Source organism: Salmo salar, chromosome ssa14 (assembly GCF_905237065.1).
Source record: "Salmo salar chromosome ssa14, Ssal_v3.1, whole genome shotgun sequence".
Classification (NCBI taxonomy): domain Eukaryota; kingdom Metazoa; phylum Chordata; class Actinopteri; order Salmoniformes; family Salmonidae; genus Salmo; species Salmo salar.
Genome location: NC_059455.1, coordinates 92,187,512 through 92,210,306, shown reverse-complemented (window position 1 = coordinate 92,210,306; position 22,795 = coordinate 92,187,512). Strand labels below are relative to the sequence as shown.

The following is a 22,795-nucleotide window of genomic DNA, read 5'->3' as shown; positions in this document are numbered from 1 at the left end:
AGCATGCTCTACCAACTGAGCCACACGGGACCGTAGATAAGATTCTTGAACGCTTGATAAATGTACAACTTTGTTTTATCTGAGAAATGTATTTGAATGTAAACCAATCAGGGTTTAGGCCTGGGCACAGCACCATTACAGCAACCAGTCTAGTTGTATTTAACTAGACAAGTCCGTTAACAAATTCTTATTTACAAATTCTCCAAAACTACGTTGGATGCAGTTTATGGTAGATAAATTAACATTAGATTATCTGGCAACAGCCCTGGTGGACATTCCTACAGTCAGCGTGCCAACTGCACCCTCCCTCAAAACCTGAGACCTCTGTGGCATTGTGTTGTGTGACAAAACTGCACATGAGTGACCTTTTAATGTCCCCCAGCACAAGGTGCACCTGTTTTAATGATCATGCTGTTTAATCAGCTTCTTGATATGCCTGTCAGGATTACCTTGACAAAGGAGAAATTCTCACTAACAGATGTTACACACAGTTGTGCACAACATTTGAGAGAAAGACGTTTTTTGTACGTATGGAAAATTTCGGGGATCTTTTAATTCAGGTCATGAAACATGGGACCAACACTTTGCGTTTATATTTTTGTTCAGTGTAGTTTGGGTATGATATGTTTATTTATGTTGTATCATACTGGGCGCAATTGTAAAAGATAGCTAGGTCTCAATGTCTTCCCTGTTAAAATAAAGGTTAAATACAAATAAAAACTTCCACTCGCTCACACCTACTTCAAACCGCTCGCTCACACCTACTTCAAACCGCTCGCTCACACCTACTTCAAACCGCTCGCTCACACCTACTTCAAACCACTCGCTCACACCTACTTCAAACCACTCGCTCACACCTACTTCAAACCACTCGCTCACACCTACTTCAAACCACTCGCCTCACACCTACTTCAAACCACTCGCCACCTCTCAAACCACTCGCTTCACACCCCACTTCAAACCACTTCAACAACCACTCAAACCACTCGCTCACACCTACTTCAAACCACTCCCGCTCACACCTACTTCAAACCACTCGCTCACACCTACTTCAAACCACTCGCTCACACCTACTTCAAACCACTCGCTCACACCTACTTCAAACCACTCGCTCACACCTACTTCAAACCACTCGCTCACACCTACTTCAAACCACTCGCTCACACCTACTTCAAACCACTCAGCTCACACCTACTTCAAACCACTCGCTCACACCTACTTCAAACCACTCGCTCACACCTACTTCAAACCACTCGCTCACACCTACTTCAAACCACTCGCTCACACCTACTTCAAACCACTCGCTCACACCTACTTCAAACCACTCGCTCACACCTACTTCAAACCACTCGCTCACACCTACTTCAAACCACTCGCTCACACCTACTTCAAACCACTCGCTCACACCTACTTCAAACCACTCGCTCACACCTACTTCAAACCACTCGCTCACACCTACTTCAAACCACTCGCTCACACCTACTTCAAACCACTCGCTCACACCTACTTCAAACCACTCGCTCACACCTACCTTGTGCATGATGATCTTTCTCTGTGTGGGTTCGGCCACGTCAATCATTTTCTGCACCACGTAATTGGCATACTGGTCCTTCATCATGGTGTACAAGGCACTGTGGGGCCCCTCAGTCAGACTACACACCTCGTCTATCAACACGGCCCGCTCCGCACGCGACGCATGGCTCACACACTTCTCCACTACATTACTGCAGAGAGAGAGAGGGTTAGCCACTGACACGCCACGTTAACTAACTTTGTGACAATCGAAGGTGTAAAATCGATGTGATTAATTGATGTGTGTGTGTGTGTGTGTGTGTGTGTGTGTACCTGGCAAACTTGTGTTGGCTGAGCCCCAGTACGTTTCCTCTGATCTCAGCAACTATCTTACTCTTGTCCTCTGCTCTGCCGTGTTCTAATACATGCTGGATCACATAGTTACCATACTGGTCCTAGCAGAGAGAGAGAGAAGGGAGAAACGGCTATACACAGAGTTCTGCATTTACGTTAGCAACTTGGCAAGGCTGAACTCTTCTTTCAACAAGTTTCAAGTTCTAGCCGTTTTAGCAGCCTAAACTACAATACATAAGGTCAGTGTGATGACAAATGTCCTCATCTTGACATCAGCAGTTTTGCAACAAAATGTCTGGTCGAACCGGTGGGCGTTTGTCACCTGCACCAGTTGTTCCGTGTGTTGGTGCAGCTCCTCCAGAATGGACAGGGTCTGTTCTGGAAGGCAGTGCTCTAGAATACGCTGGATCACTCTACAGCCGTAGGGATGGGTGGAGAGGGCAAATACCTGCACACACACACACACACACACACACACACACACACACACACACACCAGTGAAAGACAGATGAAAGCCCATTCCTGATGACCTATTTAAGCAACTAGACAAACAATCACTAACATTTACACAACTGACTATCTGATGGGTAGGAATGAAAAATACAGGGAAAACAGAAGTGGAAATTGGTACCATTGTAAAATCCAAGAGTCCAATCAAATTTGACTGCTATACAGACAATCTGTGTGTGTGTGTGTTATATAAACAACAACAGTGTATAGTGCATTAGCAGTCTCTCCAGCAGTCAAAACACAGGCTCAATATTCTCTTTAAAAACACACACACGCTTTATGCTAATTCTGACATTTAGTCAGCGGATAAAAGAGAGCTGCCTCTGGGCTGCTGTTGCCGTTTCCATGGTGACCCACCTGTCCCCTGTGGGCGATGATGATGGTGTGTGTGTGTGTGTGTGTGTGTGTGTGTGTGTCACCCACCTGTCCCCTGTGGGCGATGATGATGGTGTGTGTGTGTGTGTGTGTGTGTGTGTGTGTGTCACCCACCTGTCCCTTGAAGGCGTCGATGATGAAGTGTAACGCGTGGGGTTGAACACACTCGATACACTTCTGCACCACGTGATTGCCGTTCTGATCCTTCACACACTTCAACACGTGACCGTCCAACTCCCGTACCATCTCACTCTGCAACACACACACACACACACACACACACACACACACACACACACACACACACACACACACACACACACACACACACACACACACACACGGTTACATCAAACACCAAATACTTTGAGGTTAGAGAAAACTGCATTTTTCAAAAACGCAAGACAATCAAAAAAACCTCTGCATTTTAAACTATTTGACCTGCGTTTCATACTGCAAGTCAACTCAATAGTGATCAGGGAAATATACTTCGCCTTCACAGAAAATACTTTAGTTCTACACACTCGGCAGAAAATAGGTTCCTTTTATCGGCTTTTAGGCTGGCAGCGACACAAGTAGGCTAAATGTGCTAACAATGAAAGATCATTTTCCCCAAAACGATGCATAGCCATCATATTTCTACTGTTTTGATTAAAGTTCATTTTACTGGAGAAAAGTAGGCTACACAGAGCGCGGTCTGCTGATAAAATGACCGTTCGTGAATTCTCATCCGAGTGGAGAAGTGCAACTGAAGCACAAAATGAGTCTGATGCCGAGCACAAATTACAATAACAAGTATTTTAGATCCGCGTTTACAAAACACAGCAAGATATTATTATATATTATTATATTATGCGTTTGACCTTTTACTCTGCGTGAAAAAAACACGACCCCTGAGATGCCTGGCCTTTTGGTTCTATGAGGAATTACTTTTGTAATAACCAGGATTAACAGTCTGACACGTACAAGCATTTTTATCCTCTTAAAACAACACCGCTGTCTGACTAGCATCTCCTGTACTTAAAAATGTTACCTTTATTTAATAACTAGGAGAGTCACTTAAGAACAAATCCTTATTTATAAATGACGGCCTACCCCGGACGACGCTGGGCCAATTGTGCGCCGCCCTATGGGACTCCCAATCACGGGCCGGATGTGATACAGCCTGGATTTGAACCAGGGACTGTAGTGACGCCTCTTGCATCGAGTGCCTTAGACCGCTGCGCCGGACTCAGCACACACCTTTTGCTTTGAGGCTTCTCATACACAATGTGTGTGTGATCGCGTGCCGCACGCGCACACACGCACACACAGCACACACACACACACACACACACACACACACACACACACACACACACAGCAGTTGAATACATACTATAACTTGTTGGTCTGAGGGGATGAACTCCAGGGCCTTCTGTATGACCCTACAGCCATACATCTGAAGGGCCAGAGACAGGACATGACCCCTGATCCTCTCTGCTACAGCCAGCTTCTGGTCCACACTGCCAAACTACAAACAGAGAGAGACAGAGAGAGAGACAGAGAGAGAGAGAGAGAGACAGAGAGAGAGACAGAGATAGAGACAGAGAGAGAGACAGAGAGAGAGACAGAGAGAGAGACAGAGACAGAGACAGAGACAGAGACAGAGACAGAGACAGAGAGAGAGACAGAGACAGAGACAGAGAGAGAGACAGAGACAGAGAGAGACAGAGACAGAGACAGAGAGAGAGACAGAGAGAGACAGAGAGAGACAGAGACAGAGAGAGACAGAGACAGAGAGAGACAGAGAGAGACAGAGAGAGACAGAGAGAGAGAGAGACAGAGACACAGAGAGAGCAGAGAGAGAGAGAGAGACAGAGAGAGAGAGAGACAGAGAGAGAGAGAGACAGAGAGAGACAGAGACAGAGACAGAGAGAGACAGAGACAGAGAGAGACAGAGACAGAGACAGAGACAGAGAGAGACAGAGACAGAGAGAGACAGAGAGAGACACAGAGAGACAGAGACAGAGGGAGAGACAGAGACACAGAGAGAGAGAGAACACTGAATAATAACATCTGCATAGTAAGCAGTAACTTCCTTATTATTACTATTATTGTTATTACTGTTATTGTTATTTATCATTCCAAATAGTAGTGGTATGGGTAGTAATGGTAATGATAGCAGTTTAGTGATGTGGTGGTAGTAGTAGTAGTGGTATGGGTGGTAATGGTAATGATAACAGTTTAGTGAGTGGTGGTGGTAGTAGTAGTAGTGGTATGGGTAGTAATGGTAATGATAACAGTTTAGTGATGGTGGTGGTAGTAGTAGTGGTATGGGTAGTAATGGTAATGATAGCAGTTTAGTGATGGTGGTGGTAGTAGTAGTGGTATGGGTAGTAATGGTAATGATAACAGTTTAGTGATGGTGTGGTAGTAGTAGTAGTAGTGGTATGGGTAGTAATGGTAATGATAACAGTTTAGTGATGGTGATTGTAGTAGTAGTAGTGGTATGGGTAGTAATGGTAATGATAACAGTTTAGTGATGGTGGTGGTAGTAGTAGTGGTATGGGTAGTAATGGTAATGATAACAGTTTAGTGATGGTGTTGGTAGTAGTAGTAGTAGTAGTGGTATGGGTGGTAATGGTAATGATAGCAGTTTAGTGATGGTAGTAGTAGTAGTAGTGGTATGGGTAGTAATGGTAATGATAGCAGTTTAGTGATGGTGGTGGTAGTAGTAGTGGTATGGGTAGTAATGGTAATGATAGCAGTTTAGTGATGGTGGTGGTAGTAGTAGTGGTATGGGTGGTAATGGTAATGATAACAGTTTAGTGATGGTGGTGGTAGTAGTAGTGGTATGGGTAGTAATGGTAATGTTAACAGTTTAGTGATGGTGGTGGTAGTAGTAGTGGTATGGGTAGTAATGGTAATGATAGCAGTTTAGTGATGGTGGTGGTAGTAGTAGTGGTATGGGTAGTAATGGTAATGATAGCAGTTTAGTGATGGTGGTAGTAGTAGTAGTAGTGGTATGGGTGGTAATGGTAATGATAACAGTTTAGTGATGTGATGGTGGTAGTAGTAGTGGTATGGGTGGTAATGGTAATGATAACAGTTTAGTGATGGTGGTGGTAGTAGTAGTAGTAGTGGTATGGGTAGTAATGGTAATGATAACAGTTTAGTGATGGTGGTAGTAGTAGTAGTGGTATGGGTGGTAATGGTAATGATAACAGTTTAGTGATGGTGGTGGTAGTAGTAGTAGTAGTGGTATGGGTAGTAATGGTAATGATAGCAGTTTAGTGATGGTGGTAGTAGTAGTAGTAGTAGTGGTATGGGTAGTAATGGTAATGATAGCAGTTTAGTGATGGTGGTGGTAGTAGTAGTGGTATGGGTAGTAATGGTAATGATAGCAGTTTAGTGATGGTTAGTAGTAGTAGTGGTATGGGTAGTAATGGTAATGATAACAGTTTAGTGATGTGGTGGTGGTAGTAGTAGTGGTATGGGTAGTAATGGTAATGATAGCAGTTTAGTGGTGGTGGTGGTAGTAGTAGTAGTGGTATGGGTAGTAATGGTAATGATAGCAGTTTAGTGATGGTGGTGGTAGTAGTAGTGGTATGGGTAGTAATGGTAATGATAACAGTTTAGTGATGGTAGTAGTAGTAGTAGTGGTATGGGTAGTAATGGTAATGATAACAGTTTAGTGATGGTGGTGGTAGTAGTAGTGGTATGGGTAGTAATGGTAATGATAACAGTTTAGTGATGGTGGTAGTAGTAGTAGTAGTAGTGGTATGGGTGGTAATGGTAATGATAACAGTTTAGTGATGGTGGTAGTAGTAGTAGTGGTATGGGTAGTAATGGTAATGATAGCAGTTTAGTGATGGTGGTGGTAGTAGTAGTGGTATGGGTAGTAATGGTAATGATAGCAGTTTAGTGATGGTGGTGGTAGTAGTAGTGGTATGGGTAGTAATGGTAATGATAGCAGTTTAGTGATGGTGGTGGTAGTAGTAGTGGTATGGGTAGTAATGGTAATGATAACAGTTTAGTGATGGTGGTGGTAGTAGTAGTGGTATGGGTAGTAATGGTAATGATAACAGTTTAGTGATGGTGGTGGTAGTAGTAGTGGTATGGGTAGTAATGGTAATGATAACAGTTTAGTGATGGTGGTGGTAGTAGTAGTGGTATGGGTAGTAATGGTAATGATAACAGTTTAGTGATGGTGGTGGTAGTAGTAGTGGTATGGGTAGTAATGGTAATGATAACAGTTTAGTGATGGTGGTGGTAGTAGTAGTAGTAGTGGTATGGGTAGTAATGGTAATGATAACAGTTTAGTGATGGTGGTAGTAGTAGTAGTAGTATGGGTAGTAATGGTAATGATAACAGTTTAGTGATGGTGGTGGTAGTAGTAGTAGTAGTGGTATGGGTAGTAATGGTAATGATAGCAGTTTAGTGATGGTGGTAGTAGTAGTAGTAGTAGTGGTATGGGTAGTAATGGTAATGATAACAGTTTAGTGATGGTGGTGGTAGTAGTAGTGGTATGGGTAGTAATGGTAATGATAGCAGTTTAGTGATGGTGGTGGTAGTAGTAGTAGTAGTGGTATGGGTAGTAATGGTAATGATAACAGTTTAGTGATGGTGGTGGTGGTAGTAGTAGTGGTATGGGTAGTAATGGTAATGATAGCAGTTTAGTGATGGTGGTGGTAGTAGTAGTAGTGGTATGGGTAGTAATGGTAATGATAGCAGTTTAGTGATGGTGGTGGTAGTAGTAGTGGTATGGGTAGTAATGGTAATGATAGCAGTTTAGTGATGGTGGTGGTAGTAGTAGTAGTAGTGGTATGGGTAGTAATGGTAATGATAACAGTTTAGTGATGGTGGTAGTAGTAGTGGTATGGGTAGTAATGGTAATGATAGCAGTTTAGTGATGGTGGTGGTAGTAGTAGTAGTAGTGGTATGGGTAGTAATGGTAATGATAACAGTTTAGTGATGGTGGTGGTAGTAGTAGTGGTATGGGTGGTAATGGTAATGATAACAGTTTAGTGATGGTGGTGGTAGTAGTAGTAGTAGTGGTATGGGTAGTAATGGTAATGATAACAGTTTAGTGATGGTGGTGGTAGTAGTAGTGGTATGGGTAGTAATGGTAATGATAGCAGTTTAGTGATGGTGGTGGTAGTAGTAGTGGTATGGGTAGTAATGGTAATGATAACAGTTTAGTGATGGTGGTAGTAGTAGTAGTGGTATGGGTAGTAATGGTAATGATAACAGTTTAGTGATGGTGGTGGTAGTAGTAGTGGTATGGGTAGTAATGGTAATGATAACAGTTTAGTGATGGTGGTGGTAGTAGTAGTGGTATGGGTAGTAATGGTAATGATAGCAGTTTAGTGATGTGGTGAGTAGTAGTAGTAGTGGTATGGGTAGTAATGGTAATGATAGCAGTTTAGTGATGGTGGTAGTAGTAGTAGTGGTATGGGTAGTAATGGTAATGATAACAGTTTAGTGATGGTGGTGGTAGTAGTGGTATGGGTAGTAATGGTAATGATAGCAGTTTAGTGATGGTGGTGGTAGTAGTAGTGGTATGGGTAGTAATGGTAATGAGAACAGTTTAGTGATGGTGGTAGTAGTAGTAGTAGTAGTGGTATGGGTAGTAATGGTAATGATAACAGTTTAGTGATGGTGGTGGTAGTAGTAGTAGTGGTATGGGTAGTAATGGTAATGATAGCAGTTTAGTGATGGTGGTGGTAGTAGTAGTAGTAGTGGTATGGGTAGTAATGGTAATGATAACAGTTTAGTGATGGTGGTGGTAGTAGTAGTGGTATGGGTAGTAATGGTAATGATAGCAGTTTAGTGATGGTGGTGGTAGTAGTAGTGGTATGGGTAGTAATGGTAATGATAACAGTTTAGTGATGGTAGTAGTAGTAGTGGTATGGGTAGTAATGGTAATGATAACAGTTTAGTGATGGTGGTGGTAGTAGTAGTGGTATGGGTAGTAATGGTAATGATAACAGTTTAGTGATGGTGGTAGTAGTAGTGGTATGGGTAGTAATGGTAATGATAGCAGTTTAGTGATGGTGGTAGTAGTAGTAGTAGTGGTATGGGTAGTAATGGTAATGATAACAGTTTAGTGATGGTAGTAGTAGTAGTAGTGGTATGGGTAGTAATGGTAATGATAACAGTTTAGTGATGGTGGTGGTAGTAGTAGTAGTAGTAGTGGTATGGGTAGTAATGGTAATGATAGCAGTTTAGTGATGGTGGTGGTAGTAGTAGTAGTAGTAGTGGTATGGGTAGTAATGGTAATGATAACAGTTTAGTGATGGTGGTGGTAGTAGTAGTAGTAGTAGTGGTATGGGTAGTAATGGTAATGATAGCAGTTTAGTGATGGTGGTGGTAGTAGTAGTAGTGGTATGGGTAGTAATGGTAATGATAACAGTTTAGTGATGTGGTGGTGGTAGTAGTAGTAGTGGTATGGGTAGTAATGGTAATGATAGCAGTTTAGTGATGGTGGTGGTAGTAGTAGTAGTGGTATGGGTAGTAATGGTAATGATAACAGTTTAGTGATGTGGTGGTGGTAGTAGTAGTAGTGGTATGGGTAGTAATGGTAATGATAACAGTTTAGTGATGGTGGTGGTAGTAGTAGTGGTAGTGGTATGGGTAGTAATGGTAATGATAGCAGTTTAGTGATGGTGGTGGTAGTAGTAGTGGTATGGGTAGTAATGGTAATGATAACAGTTTAGTGATGGTGGTGGTAGTAGTGGTATGGGTAGTAATGGTAATGATAGCAGTTTAGTGATGGTGGTGGTAGTAGTGGTAGTAGTGGTATGGGTAGTAATGGTAATGATAGCAGTTTAGTGATGTGGTGGTAGTAGTAGTAGTAGTGGTATGGGTAGTAATGGTAATGATAACAGTTTAGTGATGGTAGTAGTAGTAGTGGTATGGGTAGTAATGGTAATGATAACAGTTTAGTGATGGTGGTGGTGGTAGTAGTGGTAGTAGTGGTATGGGTAGTAATGGTAATGATAACAGTTTAGTGATGGTGGTAGTAGTAGTAGTGGTATGGGTAGTAATGGTAATGATAGCAGTTTAGTGATGGTGGTAGTAGTAGTAGTGGTATGGGTAGTAATGGTAATGATAACAGTTTAGTGATGTGGTGGTGGTAGTAGTGGTAGTAGTGGTATGGGTAGTAATGGTAATGATAACAGTTTAGTGATGGTGGTGGTAGTAGTGGTATGGGTAGTAATGGTAATGATAGCAGTTTAGTGATGGTGGTGGTAGTAGTAGTAGTGGTATGGGTAGTAATGGTAATGATAACAGTTTAGTGATGTGGTGGTGGTAGTAGTAGTAGTGGTATGGGTAGTAATGGTAATGATAACAGTTTAGTGATGGTGGTAGTAGTAGTAGTAGTAGTGGTATGGGTAGTAATGGTAATGATAACAGTTTAGTGATGGTGGTGGTAGTAGTGGTATGGGTAGTAATGGTAATGTTAACAGTTTAGTGATGTGGTGGTGGTAGTAGTAGTGGTGTGGGTAGTAATGGTAATGATAACAGTTTAGTGATGTGGTGGTGGTAGTAGTAGTGGTATGGGTGGTAATGGTAATGATAACAGTTTAGTGATGGTGGTAGTAGTAGTAGTAGTGGTATGGGTAGTAATGGTAATGATAGCAGTTTAGTGATGGTGGTAGTAGTAGTAGTGGTATGGGTGGTAATGGTAATGATAACAGTTTAGTGATGGTGGTAGTAGTAGTGGTAATGATGACAATAAAGCAGCTTGAATTTGAATTTGAAAAATTTGAGAACAGCTAACACACTTTATGATGATGTAGCTGGCAAAACACACCAACAATTTACACACAGAGACAGGCCTGTTACAAATCAGACAATTCAAATAACTTCTGGAGAACCTACCTGGCAAACACCTAAATACCCCCCCCCCCACACAGGTCTGATACACACCCCTAAATACCACCACACAGGTCTGATACAAACCCCTAAATACCACCACACAGGTCTGATACAAACCCCTAAATACCACCACACAGGTCTGATACAAACCCCTAAATACCACCACACAGGTCTGATACAAACCCCTAAATACCACCACACAGGTCTGATACAAACCCTAAATACCACCACACAGGTCTGATACACACCCCTAAATACCACCACACAGGTCTGATACACACCCCTAAATACCACCACACAGGTCTGATACACACCCATAAATACCACCACACAGGTCTGATACAAACCCCTAAATACCACCACACAGGTCTGATACAAACCCCTAAATACCACCACACAGGTCTGATACACACCCCTAAATACCACCACACAGGTCTGATACACACCCCTAAATACCACCACACAGGTCTGATACACACCCCTAAATACCACCACACAGGTCTGATACAAACCCCTAAATACCACCACACAGGTCTGATACAAACCCCTAAATACCACCACACAGGTCTGATACAAACCCCTAAATACCACCACACAGGTCTGATACAAACCCCTAAATACCACCACACAGGTCTGATACAAACCCCTAAATACCACCACACAGGTCTGATACAAACCCTAAATACCACCACACAGGTCTGATACAAACCCCTAAATACCACCACACAGGTCTGATACAAACCCCTAAATACCACCACACAGGTCTGATACAAACCCCTAAATACCACCACACAGGTCTGATACACACCCCTAAATACCACCACACAGGTCTGATACACACCCATAAATACCACCACACAGGTCTGATACAAACCCCTAAATACCACCACACAGGTCTGATACAAACCCCTAAATACCACCACACAGGTCTGATACACACCCCTAAATACCACCACACAGGTCTGATACACACCCCTAAATACCACCACACAGGTCTGATACACACCCCTAAATACCACCACACAGGTCTGATACACACCCCTAAATACCACCACACAGGTCTGATACAAACCCCTAAATACCACCACACAGGTCTGATACAAACCCCTAAATACCACCACACAGGTCTGATACAAACCCCTAAATACCACCACACAGGTCTGATACAAACCCCTAAATACCACCACACAGGTCTGATACAAACCCCTAAATACCACCACACAGGTCTGATACAAACCCCTAAATACCACCACACAGGTCTGATACAAACCCCTAAATACCACCACACAGGTCTGATACAAACCCCTAAATACCACCACACAGGTCTGATACACACCCCTAAATACCACCACACAGGTCTGATACACACCCCTAAATACCACCACACAGGTCTGATACACACCCCTAAATACCACCACACAGGTCTGATACAAACCCCTAAATACCACCACACAGGTCTGATACAAACCCCTAAATACCACCACACAGGTCTGATACACACCCCTAAATACCACCACACAGGTCTGATACAAACCCCTAAATACCACCACACAGGTCTGATACAAACCCCTAAATACCACCACACAGGTCTGATACAAACCCCTAAATACCACCACACAGGTCTGATACAAACCCCTAAATACCACCACACAGGTCTGATACACACCCCTAAATACCACCACACAGGTCTGATACACACCCCTAAATACCACCACACAGGTCTGATACAAACCCCTAAATACCACCACACAGGTCTGATACAAACCCCTAAATACCACCACACAGGTCTGATACAAACCCCTAAATACCACCACACAGGTCTGATACACACCCCTAAATACCACCACACAGGTCTGATACACACCCCTAAATACCACCACACAGGTCTGATACAAACCCCTAAATACCACCACACAGGTCTGATACAAACCCCTAAATACCCCCCACACAGGTCTGATACAAACCCCTAAATACCACCACACAGGTCTGATACAAACCCCTAAATACCAACACACAGGTCTGATACAAACCCCTAAATACCACCACACAGGTCTGATACAAACCCCTAAATACCACCACACAGGTCTGATACACACCCCTAAATACCACCACACAGGTCTGATACAAACCCCTAAATACCACCACACAGGTCTGATACAAACCCCTAAATACCACCACACAGGTCTGATACAAACCCCTAAATACCACCACACAGGTCTGATACAAACCCCTAAATACCCCCACACATGTCTGATACAAACCCCTAAAAACCACCACACAGGTCTGATACAAACCCCTAAATACCACCACACAGGTCTGATACACACCCCTAAATACCACCACACAGGTCTGATACAAACCCCTAAATACCACCACACAGGTCTGATACAAACCCCTAAAAACCACCACACAGGTCTGATACACACCCCTAAATACCACCACACAGGTCTGATACACACCCCTAAATACCACCACACAGGTCTGATACAAACCCCTAAACACCCCCACACAGGTCTGATACAAACCCCTAAACACCACCACACAGGTCTGATACAAACCCCTAAATACCACCACACAGGTCTGATACAAACCCCTAAATACCACCACACAGGTCTGATACAAACCCCTAAATACCACCACACAGGTCTGATACACACCCCTAAATACCACCACACAGGTCTGATACACACCCCTAAATACCACCACACAGGTCTGATACACACCCCTAAATACCACCACACAGGTCTGATACACACCCCTAAATACCACCACACAGGTCTGATACAAACCCCTAAATACCACCACACAGGTCTGATACAAACCCCTAAATACCACCACACAGGTCTGATACACACCCCTAAATACCACCACACAGGTCTGATACACACCCCTAAATACCACCACACAGGTCTGATACACACCCCTAAATACCACCACACAGGTCTGATACAAACCCCTAAATACCACCACACAGGTCTGATACACACCCCTAAATACCACCACACAGGTCTGATACACACCCCTAAATACCACCACACAGGTCTGATACACACCCCTAAATACCACCACACAGGTCTGATACACACCCCTAAATACCACCACACAGGTCTGATACACACCCCTAAATACCACCACACAGGTCTGATACACACCCCTAAATACCACCACACAGGTCTGATACACACCCCTAAATACCACCACACAGGTCTGATACAAACCCCTAAATACCACCACACAGGTCTGATACACACCCCTAAATACCACCACACAGGTCTGATACACACCCCTAAATACCACCACACAGGTCTGATACACACCCCTAAATACCACCACACAGGTCTGATACACACCCCTAAATACCACCACACAGGTCTGATACACACCCCTAAATACCACCACACAGGTCTGATACAAACCCCTAAATACCACCACACAGGTCTGATACAAACCCCTAAATACCACCACACAGGTCTGATACACACCCTAAATACCACCACACAGGTCTGATACACACCCCTAAATACCACCACACAGGTCTGATACACACCCCTAAATACCACCACACAGGTCTGATACACACCCCTAAATACCACCACACAGGTCTGATACAAACCCCTAAATACCACCACACAGGTCTGATACACACCCCTAAATACCACCACACAGGTCTGATACAAACCCCTAAATACCACCACACAGGTCTGATACACACCCCTAAATACCACCACACAGGTCTGATACAAACCCCTAAATACCACCACACAGGTCTGATACACACCCCTAAATACCACCACACAGGTCTGATACAAACCCCTAAATACCACCACACAGGTCTGATACACACCCCTAAATACCACCACACAGGTCTGATACACACCCCTAAATACCACCACACAGGTCTGATACACACCCCTAAATACCACCACACAGGTCTGATACACACCCCTAAATACCACCACACAGGTCTGATACACACCCCTAAATACCACCACACAGGTCTGATACACACCCCTAAATACCACCACACAGGTCTGATACAAACCCCTAAATACCACCACACAGGTCTGATACACACCCCTAAATACCCCCACACAGGTCTGATACAAACCCCTAAATACCACCACACAGGTCTGATACACACCCCTAAATACCCCCACACAGGTCTGATACAAACCCCTAAATACCACCACACAGGTCTGATACAAACCCCTAAATACCACCACACAGGTCTGATACAAACCCCTAAATACCACCACACAGGTCTGATACAAACCCCTAAATACCACCACACAGGTCTGATACAAACCCCTAAATACCCCCACACAGGTCTGATACAAACCCCTAAATACCACCACACAGGTCTGATACACACCCCTAAATACCACCACACAGGTCTGATACAAACCCCTAAATACCACCACACAGGTCTGATACACACCCCTAAATACCACCACACAGGTCTGATACAGACCCCTAAATACCACCACACAGGTCTGATACACACCCTAAATACCACCACACAGGTCTGATACAAACCCCTAAATACCACCACACAGGTCTGATACAAACCCCTAAATACCACCACACAGGTCTGATACACACCCCTAAATACCAACACACAGGTCTGATACACACCCCTAAATACCACCACACAGGTCTGATACAAACCCCTAAATACCACCACACAGGTCTGATACAAACCCCTAAATACCACCACACAGGTCTGATACAAACCCCTAAATACCACCACACAGGTCTGATACACACCCCTAAATACCACCACACAGGTCTGATACAAACCCCTAAATACCACCACACAGGTCTGATACAAACCCCTAAATACCACCACACAGGTCTGATACAAACCCCTAAATACCACCACACAGGTCTGATACACACCCCTAAATACCACCACACAGGTCTGATACACACCCCTAAATACCACCACACAGGTCTGATACAAACCCCTAAATACCACCACACAGGTCTGATACACACCCCTAAATACCACCACACAGGTCTGATACAAACCCCTAAATACCACCACACAGGTCTGATACAAACCCCTAAATACCCCCACACAGGTCTGATACAAACCCCTAAATACCACCACACAGGTCTGATACAAACCCCTAAATACCACCACACAGGTCTGATACAAACCCCTAAATACCACCACACAGGTCTGATACACACCCCTAAATACCACCACACAGGTCTGATACACACCCCTAAATACCACCACACAGGTCTGATACACACCCCTAAATACCCCCCACACAGGTCTGATACAAACCCCTAAATACAACCACACAGGTCTGATACAAACCCCTAAATACCACCACACAGGTCTGATACAAACCCCTAAATACCACCACACAGGTCTGATACACACCCCTAAATACCACCACACAGGTCTGATACAAACCCCTAAATACCACCACACAGGTCTGATACACACCCCTAAATACCACCACACAGGTCTGATACAAACCCCTAAATACCACCACACAGGTCTGATACACACCCCTAAATACCACCACACAGGTCTGATACACACCCTAAATACCACCACACAGGTCTGATACAAACCCCTAAATACCACCACACAGGTCTGATACACACCCCTAAATACCACCACACAGGTCTGATACACACCCCTAAATACCACCACACAGGTCTGATACAAACCCCTAAATCCCCCCCCCACCACCACACAGGTCTGATACAAACCCCTAAATCCCCCCCCCACCACCACCACACAGGTCTGATACAAACCCCTAAATACCACCACACAGGTCTGATACACACCCCTAAATACCACCACACAGGTCTGATACAAACCCCTAAATACCACCACACAGGTCTGATACACACCCCTAAATACCACCACACAGGTCTGATACATACCCCTAAATACCCCCCACCAACACACAGGTCTGATACAAACCCCTAAATACCCCCCACCAACACACAGGTCTGATACAAACACCTAAATACCCCCCCCACCAACACACAGGTCTGATACAAACACCTAAATACCCCCCCACACACAGGTCTGATACAAACACCTAAATACCCCCCCCACCAACACACAGGTCTGATACAAACACCTAAATACCCCCCCCCACCAACACACAGGTCTGATACAAACACCTAAATACCCCCCCCCCACCAACACACAGGTCTGATACAAACACCTAAATACCCCCCCCCACCAACACACAGGTCTGATACAAACACCTAAATCCCCCCCCACCAACACACAGGTCTGATACAAACCCCTAAATACCACCACACAGGTCTGATACAAACCCCTAAATACCACCACACAGGTCTGATACACACCCCTAAATACCACCACACAGGTCTGATACACACCCCTAAATACCACCACACAGGTCTGATACAAACCCCTAAATACCACCACACAGGTCTGATACAAACCCCTAAATACCACCACACAGGTCTGATACACACCCCTAAATACCACCACACAGGTCTGATACACACCCCTAAATACCACAACACAGGTCTGATACAAACCCCTAAATACCACCACACAGGTCTGATACAAACCCCTAAATACCACCACACAGGTCTGATACAAACCCCTAAATACCACCACACAGGTCTGATACACACCCCTAAATACCACCACACAGGTCTGATACAAACCCTAAATACCACCACACAGGTCTGATACAAACCCCTAAATACCACCACACAGGTCTGATACAAACCCCTAAATACCACCACACAGGTCTGATACAAACCCCTAAATACCACCACACAGGTCTGATACAAACCCCTAAATACCACCACACAGGTCTGATACACACCCCTAAATACCACCACACAGGTCTGATACACACCCCTAAATACCACCACACAGGTCTGATACAAACCCCTAAATACCACCACACAGGTCTGATACAAACCCCTAAATACCACCACACAGGTCTGATACAAACCCCTAAATACCACCACACAGGTCTGATACACACCCCTAAATACCACCACACAGGTCTGATACACACCCCTAAATACCACCACACAGGTCTGATACAAACCCCTAAATACCACCACACAGGTCTGATACAAACCCCTAAATACCACCACACAGGTCTGATACAAACCCCTAAATACCACCACACAGGTCTGATACACACCCCTAAATACCACCACACAGGTCTGATACACACCCCTAAATACCACCACACAGGTCTGATACACACCCCTAAATACCACCACACAGGTCTGATACAAACCCCTAAATACCACCACACAGGTCTGATACACACCCCTAAATACCACCACACAGGTCTGATACACACCCCTAAATACCACCACACATGTCTGATACACACCCCTAAATACCGCCACACAGGTCTGATACAAACCCCTAAATACCACCACACAGGTCTGATACACACCCCTAAATACCACCACACAGGTCTGATACACACCCCTAAATACCACCACACAGGTCTGATACAAACCCCTAAATACCACCACACAGGTCTGATACACACCCCTAAATACCCCCACACAGGTCTGATACAAACCCCTAAATACCACCACACAGGTCTGATACACACCCCTAAATACCCCCACACAGGTCTGATACAAACCCCTAAATACCACCACACAGGTCTGATACACACCCCTAAATACCCCCACACAGGTCTGATACAAACCCCTAAATACAACCACACAGGTCTGATACAAACCCCTAAATACCACCACACAGGTCTGATACAAACCCCTAAATACCACCACACAGGTCTGATACACACCCTAAATACCACCACACAGGTCTGATACAAACCCCTAAATACCACCACACAGGTCTGATACACACCCCTAAATACCACCACACAGGTCTGATACAAACCCCTAAATACCACCACACAGGTCTGATACACACCCCTAAATACCCCCAAACAGGTCTGATACAAACCCCTAAATACCCCCACACAGGTCTGATACAAACCCCTAAATACCACCACACAGGTCTGATACACACCCCTAAATACCACCACACAGGTCTGATACAAACCCCCTAAATCCCCCCCCCCACCACCACACAGGTCTGATACAAACCCCTAAATCCCCCCCCACCACCACCACACAGGTCTGATACAAACCCCTAAATACCACCACACAGGTCTGATACACACCCTAAATACCACCACACAGGTCTGATACAAACCCCTAAATACCACCACACAGGTCTGATACACACCCCTAAATACCCCCCCCACCAACACACAGGTCTGATACAAACCCCTAAATACCCCCCCCCCACCAACACACAGGTCTGATACAAACACCTAAATACCCCCCCCCCACCAACACACAGGTCTGATACAAACCCCTAAATACCCCCCCCACCAACACACAGGTCTGATACAAACACCTAAATACCCCCCCCCACCAACACACAGGTCTGATACAAACACCTAAATACCCCCCCCACCAACACACAGGTCTGATACAAACACCTAAATACCCCCCCCCACCAACACACAGGTCTGATACAAACACCTAAATACCCCCCCCCACCAACACACAGGTCTGATACAAACACCTAAATCCCCCCCCACCAACACACAGGTCTGATACAAACCCCTAAATACCACCACACAGGTCTGATACAAACCCCTAAATACCACCACACAGGTCTGATACACACCCCTAAATACCACCACACAGGTCTGATACACACCCCTAAATACCACCACACAGGTCTGATACAAACCCCTAAATACCCCCACACAGGTCTGATACAAACCCCTAAATACCACCACACAGGTCTGATACACACCCCTAAATACCCCCACACAGGTCTGATACAAACCCCTAAATACCCCCACACAGGTCTGATACAAACCCCTAAATACCACCACACAGGTCTGATACACACCCCTAAATACCACCACACAGGTCTGATACAAACCCCTAAATCCCCCCCCCACCACCACACAGGTCTGATACAAACCCCTAAATCCCCCCCCCCACCACCACCACACAGGTCTGATACAAACCCCTAAATACCACCACACAGGTCTGATACACACCCCTAAATACCACCACACAGGTCTGATACACACCCCTAAATACCCCCCCCCACCAACACACAGGTCTGATACAAACCCCTAAATACCCCCCCCCCACCAACACACAGGTCTGATACAAACACCTAAATACCCCCCCCACCAACACACAGGTCTGATACAAACCCCTAAATACCCCCCACCAACACACAGGTCTGATACAAACACCTAAATACCCCCCCACCAACACACAGGTCTGATACAAACACCTAAATACCCCCCCCAACAGACAGGTCTGATACAAACACCTAAATACCCCCCCCCCACCAACACACAGGTCTGATACAAACACCTAAATACCCCCCCCCACCAACACACAGGTCTGATACAAACACCTAAATACCCCCCCCCCAACACACAGGTCTGATACAAACACCTAAATACCCCCCCCCCACCAACACACAGGTCTGATACAAACACCTAAATACCCCCCCCCCACCAACACACAGGTCTGATACAAACACCTAAATACCCCCCCCCACCAACACACAGGTCTGATACAAACACCTAAATCCCCCCCACCAACACACAGGTCTGATACAAACCCCTAAATACCACCACACAGGTCTGATACAAACCCCTAAATACCACCACACAGGTCTGATACACACCCCTAAATACCACCACACAGGTCTGATACACACCCCTAAATACCACCACACAGGTCTGATACAAACCCCTAAATACCACCACACAGGTCTGATACAAACCCCTAAATACCACCACACAGGTCTGATACAAACCCCTAAATACCACCACACAGGTCTGATACAAACCCCTAAAAACCACCACACAGGTCTGATACAAACCCCTAAATACCACCACACAGGTCTGATACACACCCCTAAATACCACCACACAGGTCTGATACAAACCCCTAAATACCCCCACACAGGTCTGATACAAACCCCTAAATACCACCACACAGGTCTGATACAAACCCCTAAATACCACCACACAGGTCTGATACAAACCCCTAAATACCACCACACAGGTCTGATACACACCCCTAAATACCACCACACAGGTCTGATACAAACCCCTAAATACCCCCACACAGGTCTGATACAAACCCCTAAATACCACCACACAGGTCTGATACACACCCCTAAATACCACCACACAGGTCTGATACAAACCCCTAAATACCACCACACAGGTCTGATACAAACCCCTAAATACCACCACACAGGTCTGATACAAACCCCTAAATACCACCACACAGGTCTGATACACACCCCTAAATACCACCACACAGGTCTGATACAAACCCCTAAATACCACCACACAGGTCTGATACAAACCCCTAAATACCACCACACAGGTCTGATACACACCCCTAAATACCACCACACAGGTCTGATACAAACCCCTAAATACCACCACACAGGTCTGATACACACCCCTAAATACCACCACACAAGTCTGATACACACCCCTAAATACCACCACACAGGTCTGATACAAACCCCTAAATACCACCACACAGGTCTGATACAAACCCCTAAATACCACCACACAGGTCTGATACACACCCCTAAATACCACCACACAGGTCTGATACAAACCCCTAAATACCACCACACAGGTCTGATACACACCCCTAAATACCACCACACAGGTCTGATACAAACCCCTAAATACCACCACACAGGTCTGATACAAACCCCTAAATACCACCACACAGGTCTGATACACACCCCTAAATACCACCACACAGGTGTGATACAAACCCCTAAATACCACCACACAGGTCTGATACACACCCCTAAATACCCCCACACAGGTCTGATACAAACCCCTAAATACCACCACACAGGTCTGATACACACCCCTAAATACCACCACACAGGTCTGATACAAACCCCTAAATACCACCACACAGGTCTGATACAAACCCCTAAATACCACCACACAGGTCTGATACAAACCCCTAAATACCACCACACAGGTCTGATACACACCCCTAAATACCACCACACAGGTCTGATACAAACCCCTAAATACCACCACACAGGTCTGATACAAACCCCTAAATACCACCACACAGGTCTGATACACACCCCTAAATACCACCACACAGGTGTGATACAAACCCCTAAATACCACCACACAGGTCTGATACAAACCCCTAAATACCACCACACAGGTCTGATACAAACCCCTAAATACCACCACACAGGTCTGATACAAACCCCTAAATACCACCACACAGGTCTGATACACACCCCTAAATACCACCACACAGGTCTGATACAAACCCCTAAATACCACCACACAGGTCTGATACAAACCCCTAAATACCACCACACAGGTCTGATACACACCCTAAATACCCCCACACAGGTCTGATACAAACCCTAAATACCACCACACAGGTCTGATACACACCCCTAAATACCACCACACAGGTCTGATACAAACCCCTAAATACCACCACACAGGTCTGATACACACCCCTAAATACCACCACACAGGTCTGATACAAACCCCTAAATACCACCACACAGGTCTGATACACACCCCTAAATACCACCACACAGGTCTGATACAAACCCCTAAATACCACCACACAGGTCTGATACACACCCCTAAATACCACCACACAGGTCTGATACAAACCCCTAAATACCACCACACAGGTCTGATACACACCCCTAAATACCACCACACAGGTCTGATACAAACCCCTAAATACCACCACACAGGTCTGATACACACCCCTAAATACCACCACACAGGTCTGATACAAACCCCTAAATACCACCACACAGGTCTGATACAAACCCCTAAATACCACCACACAGGTCTGATACACACCCCTAAATACCCCCCCCACCAACACACAGGTCTGATACAAACCCCTAAATACCCCCCACCCCCCACCCCCCCAACACACAGGTCTGATACAAACACCTAAATACCCCCCCCCACCAACACACAGGTCTGATACAAACGCCTAAATCCCCCCCCCACCAACACACAGGTCTGATACAAACACCTAAATACCCCCCCCCACCAACACACAGGTCTGATACAAACACCTAAATACCCCCCC

At 45.2% G+C, this 22,795-nt stretch overlaps 1 protein-coding gene across 1 annotated transcript in view; it reads right to left on the bottom strand.

Moving 5' to 3' along the window:
- The window catches only part of LOC106570615 (pumilio homolog 1-like), a 59,791-nt gene that overhangs the window by 1,554 nt on the left and 35,442 nt on the right, over positions 1–22,795 (bottom strand). Inside the window, 5 exon segments of the mRNA XM_045693715.1 lie at positions 1,532–1,724; positions 1,846–1,967; positions 2,189–2,314; positions 2,867–3,004; positions 4,131–4,265. Coding sequence (XP_045549671.1) covers positions 1,532–1,724; positions 1,846–1,967; positions 2,189–2,314; positions 2,867–3,004; positions 4,131–4,265 — 714 coding nt within the window.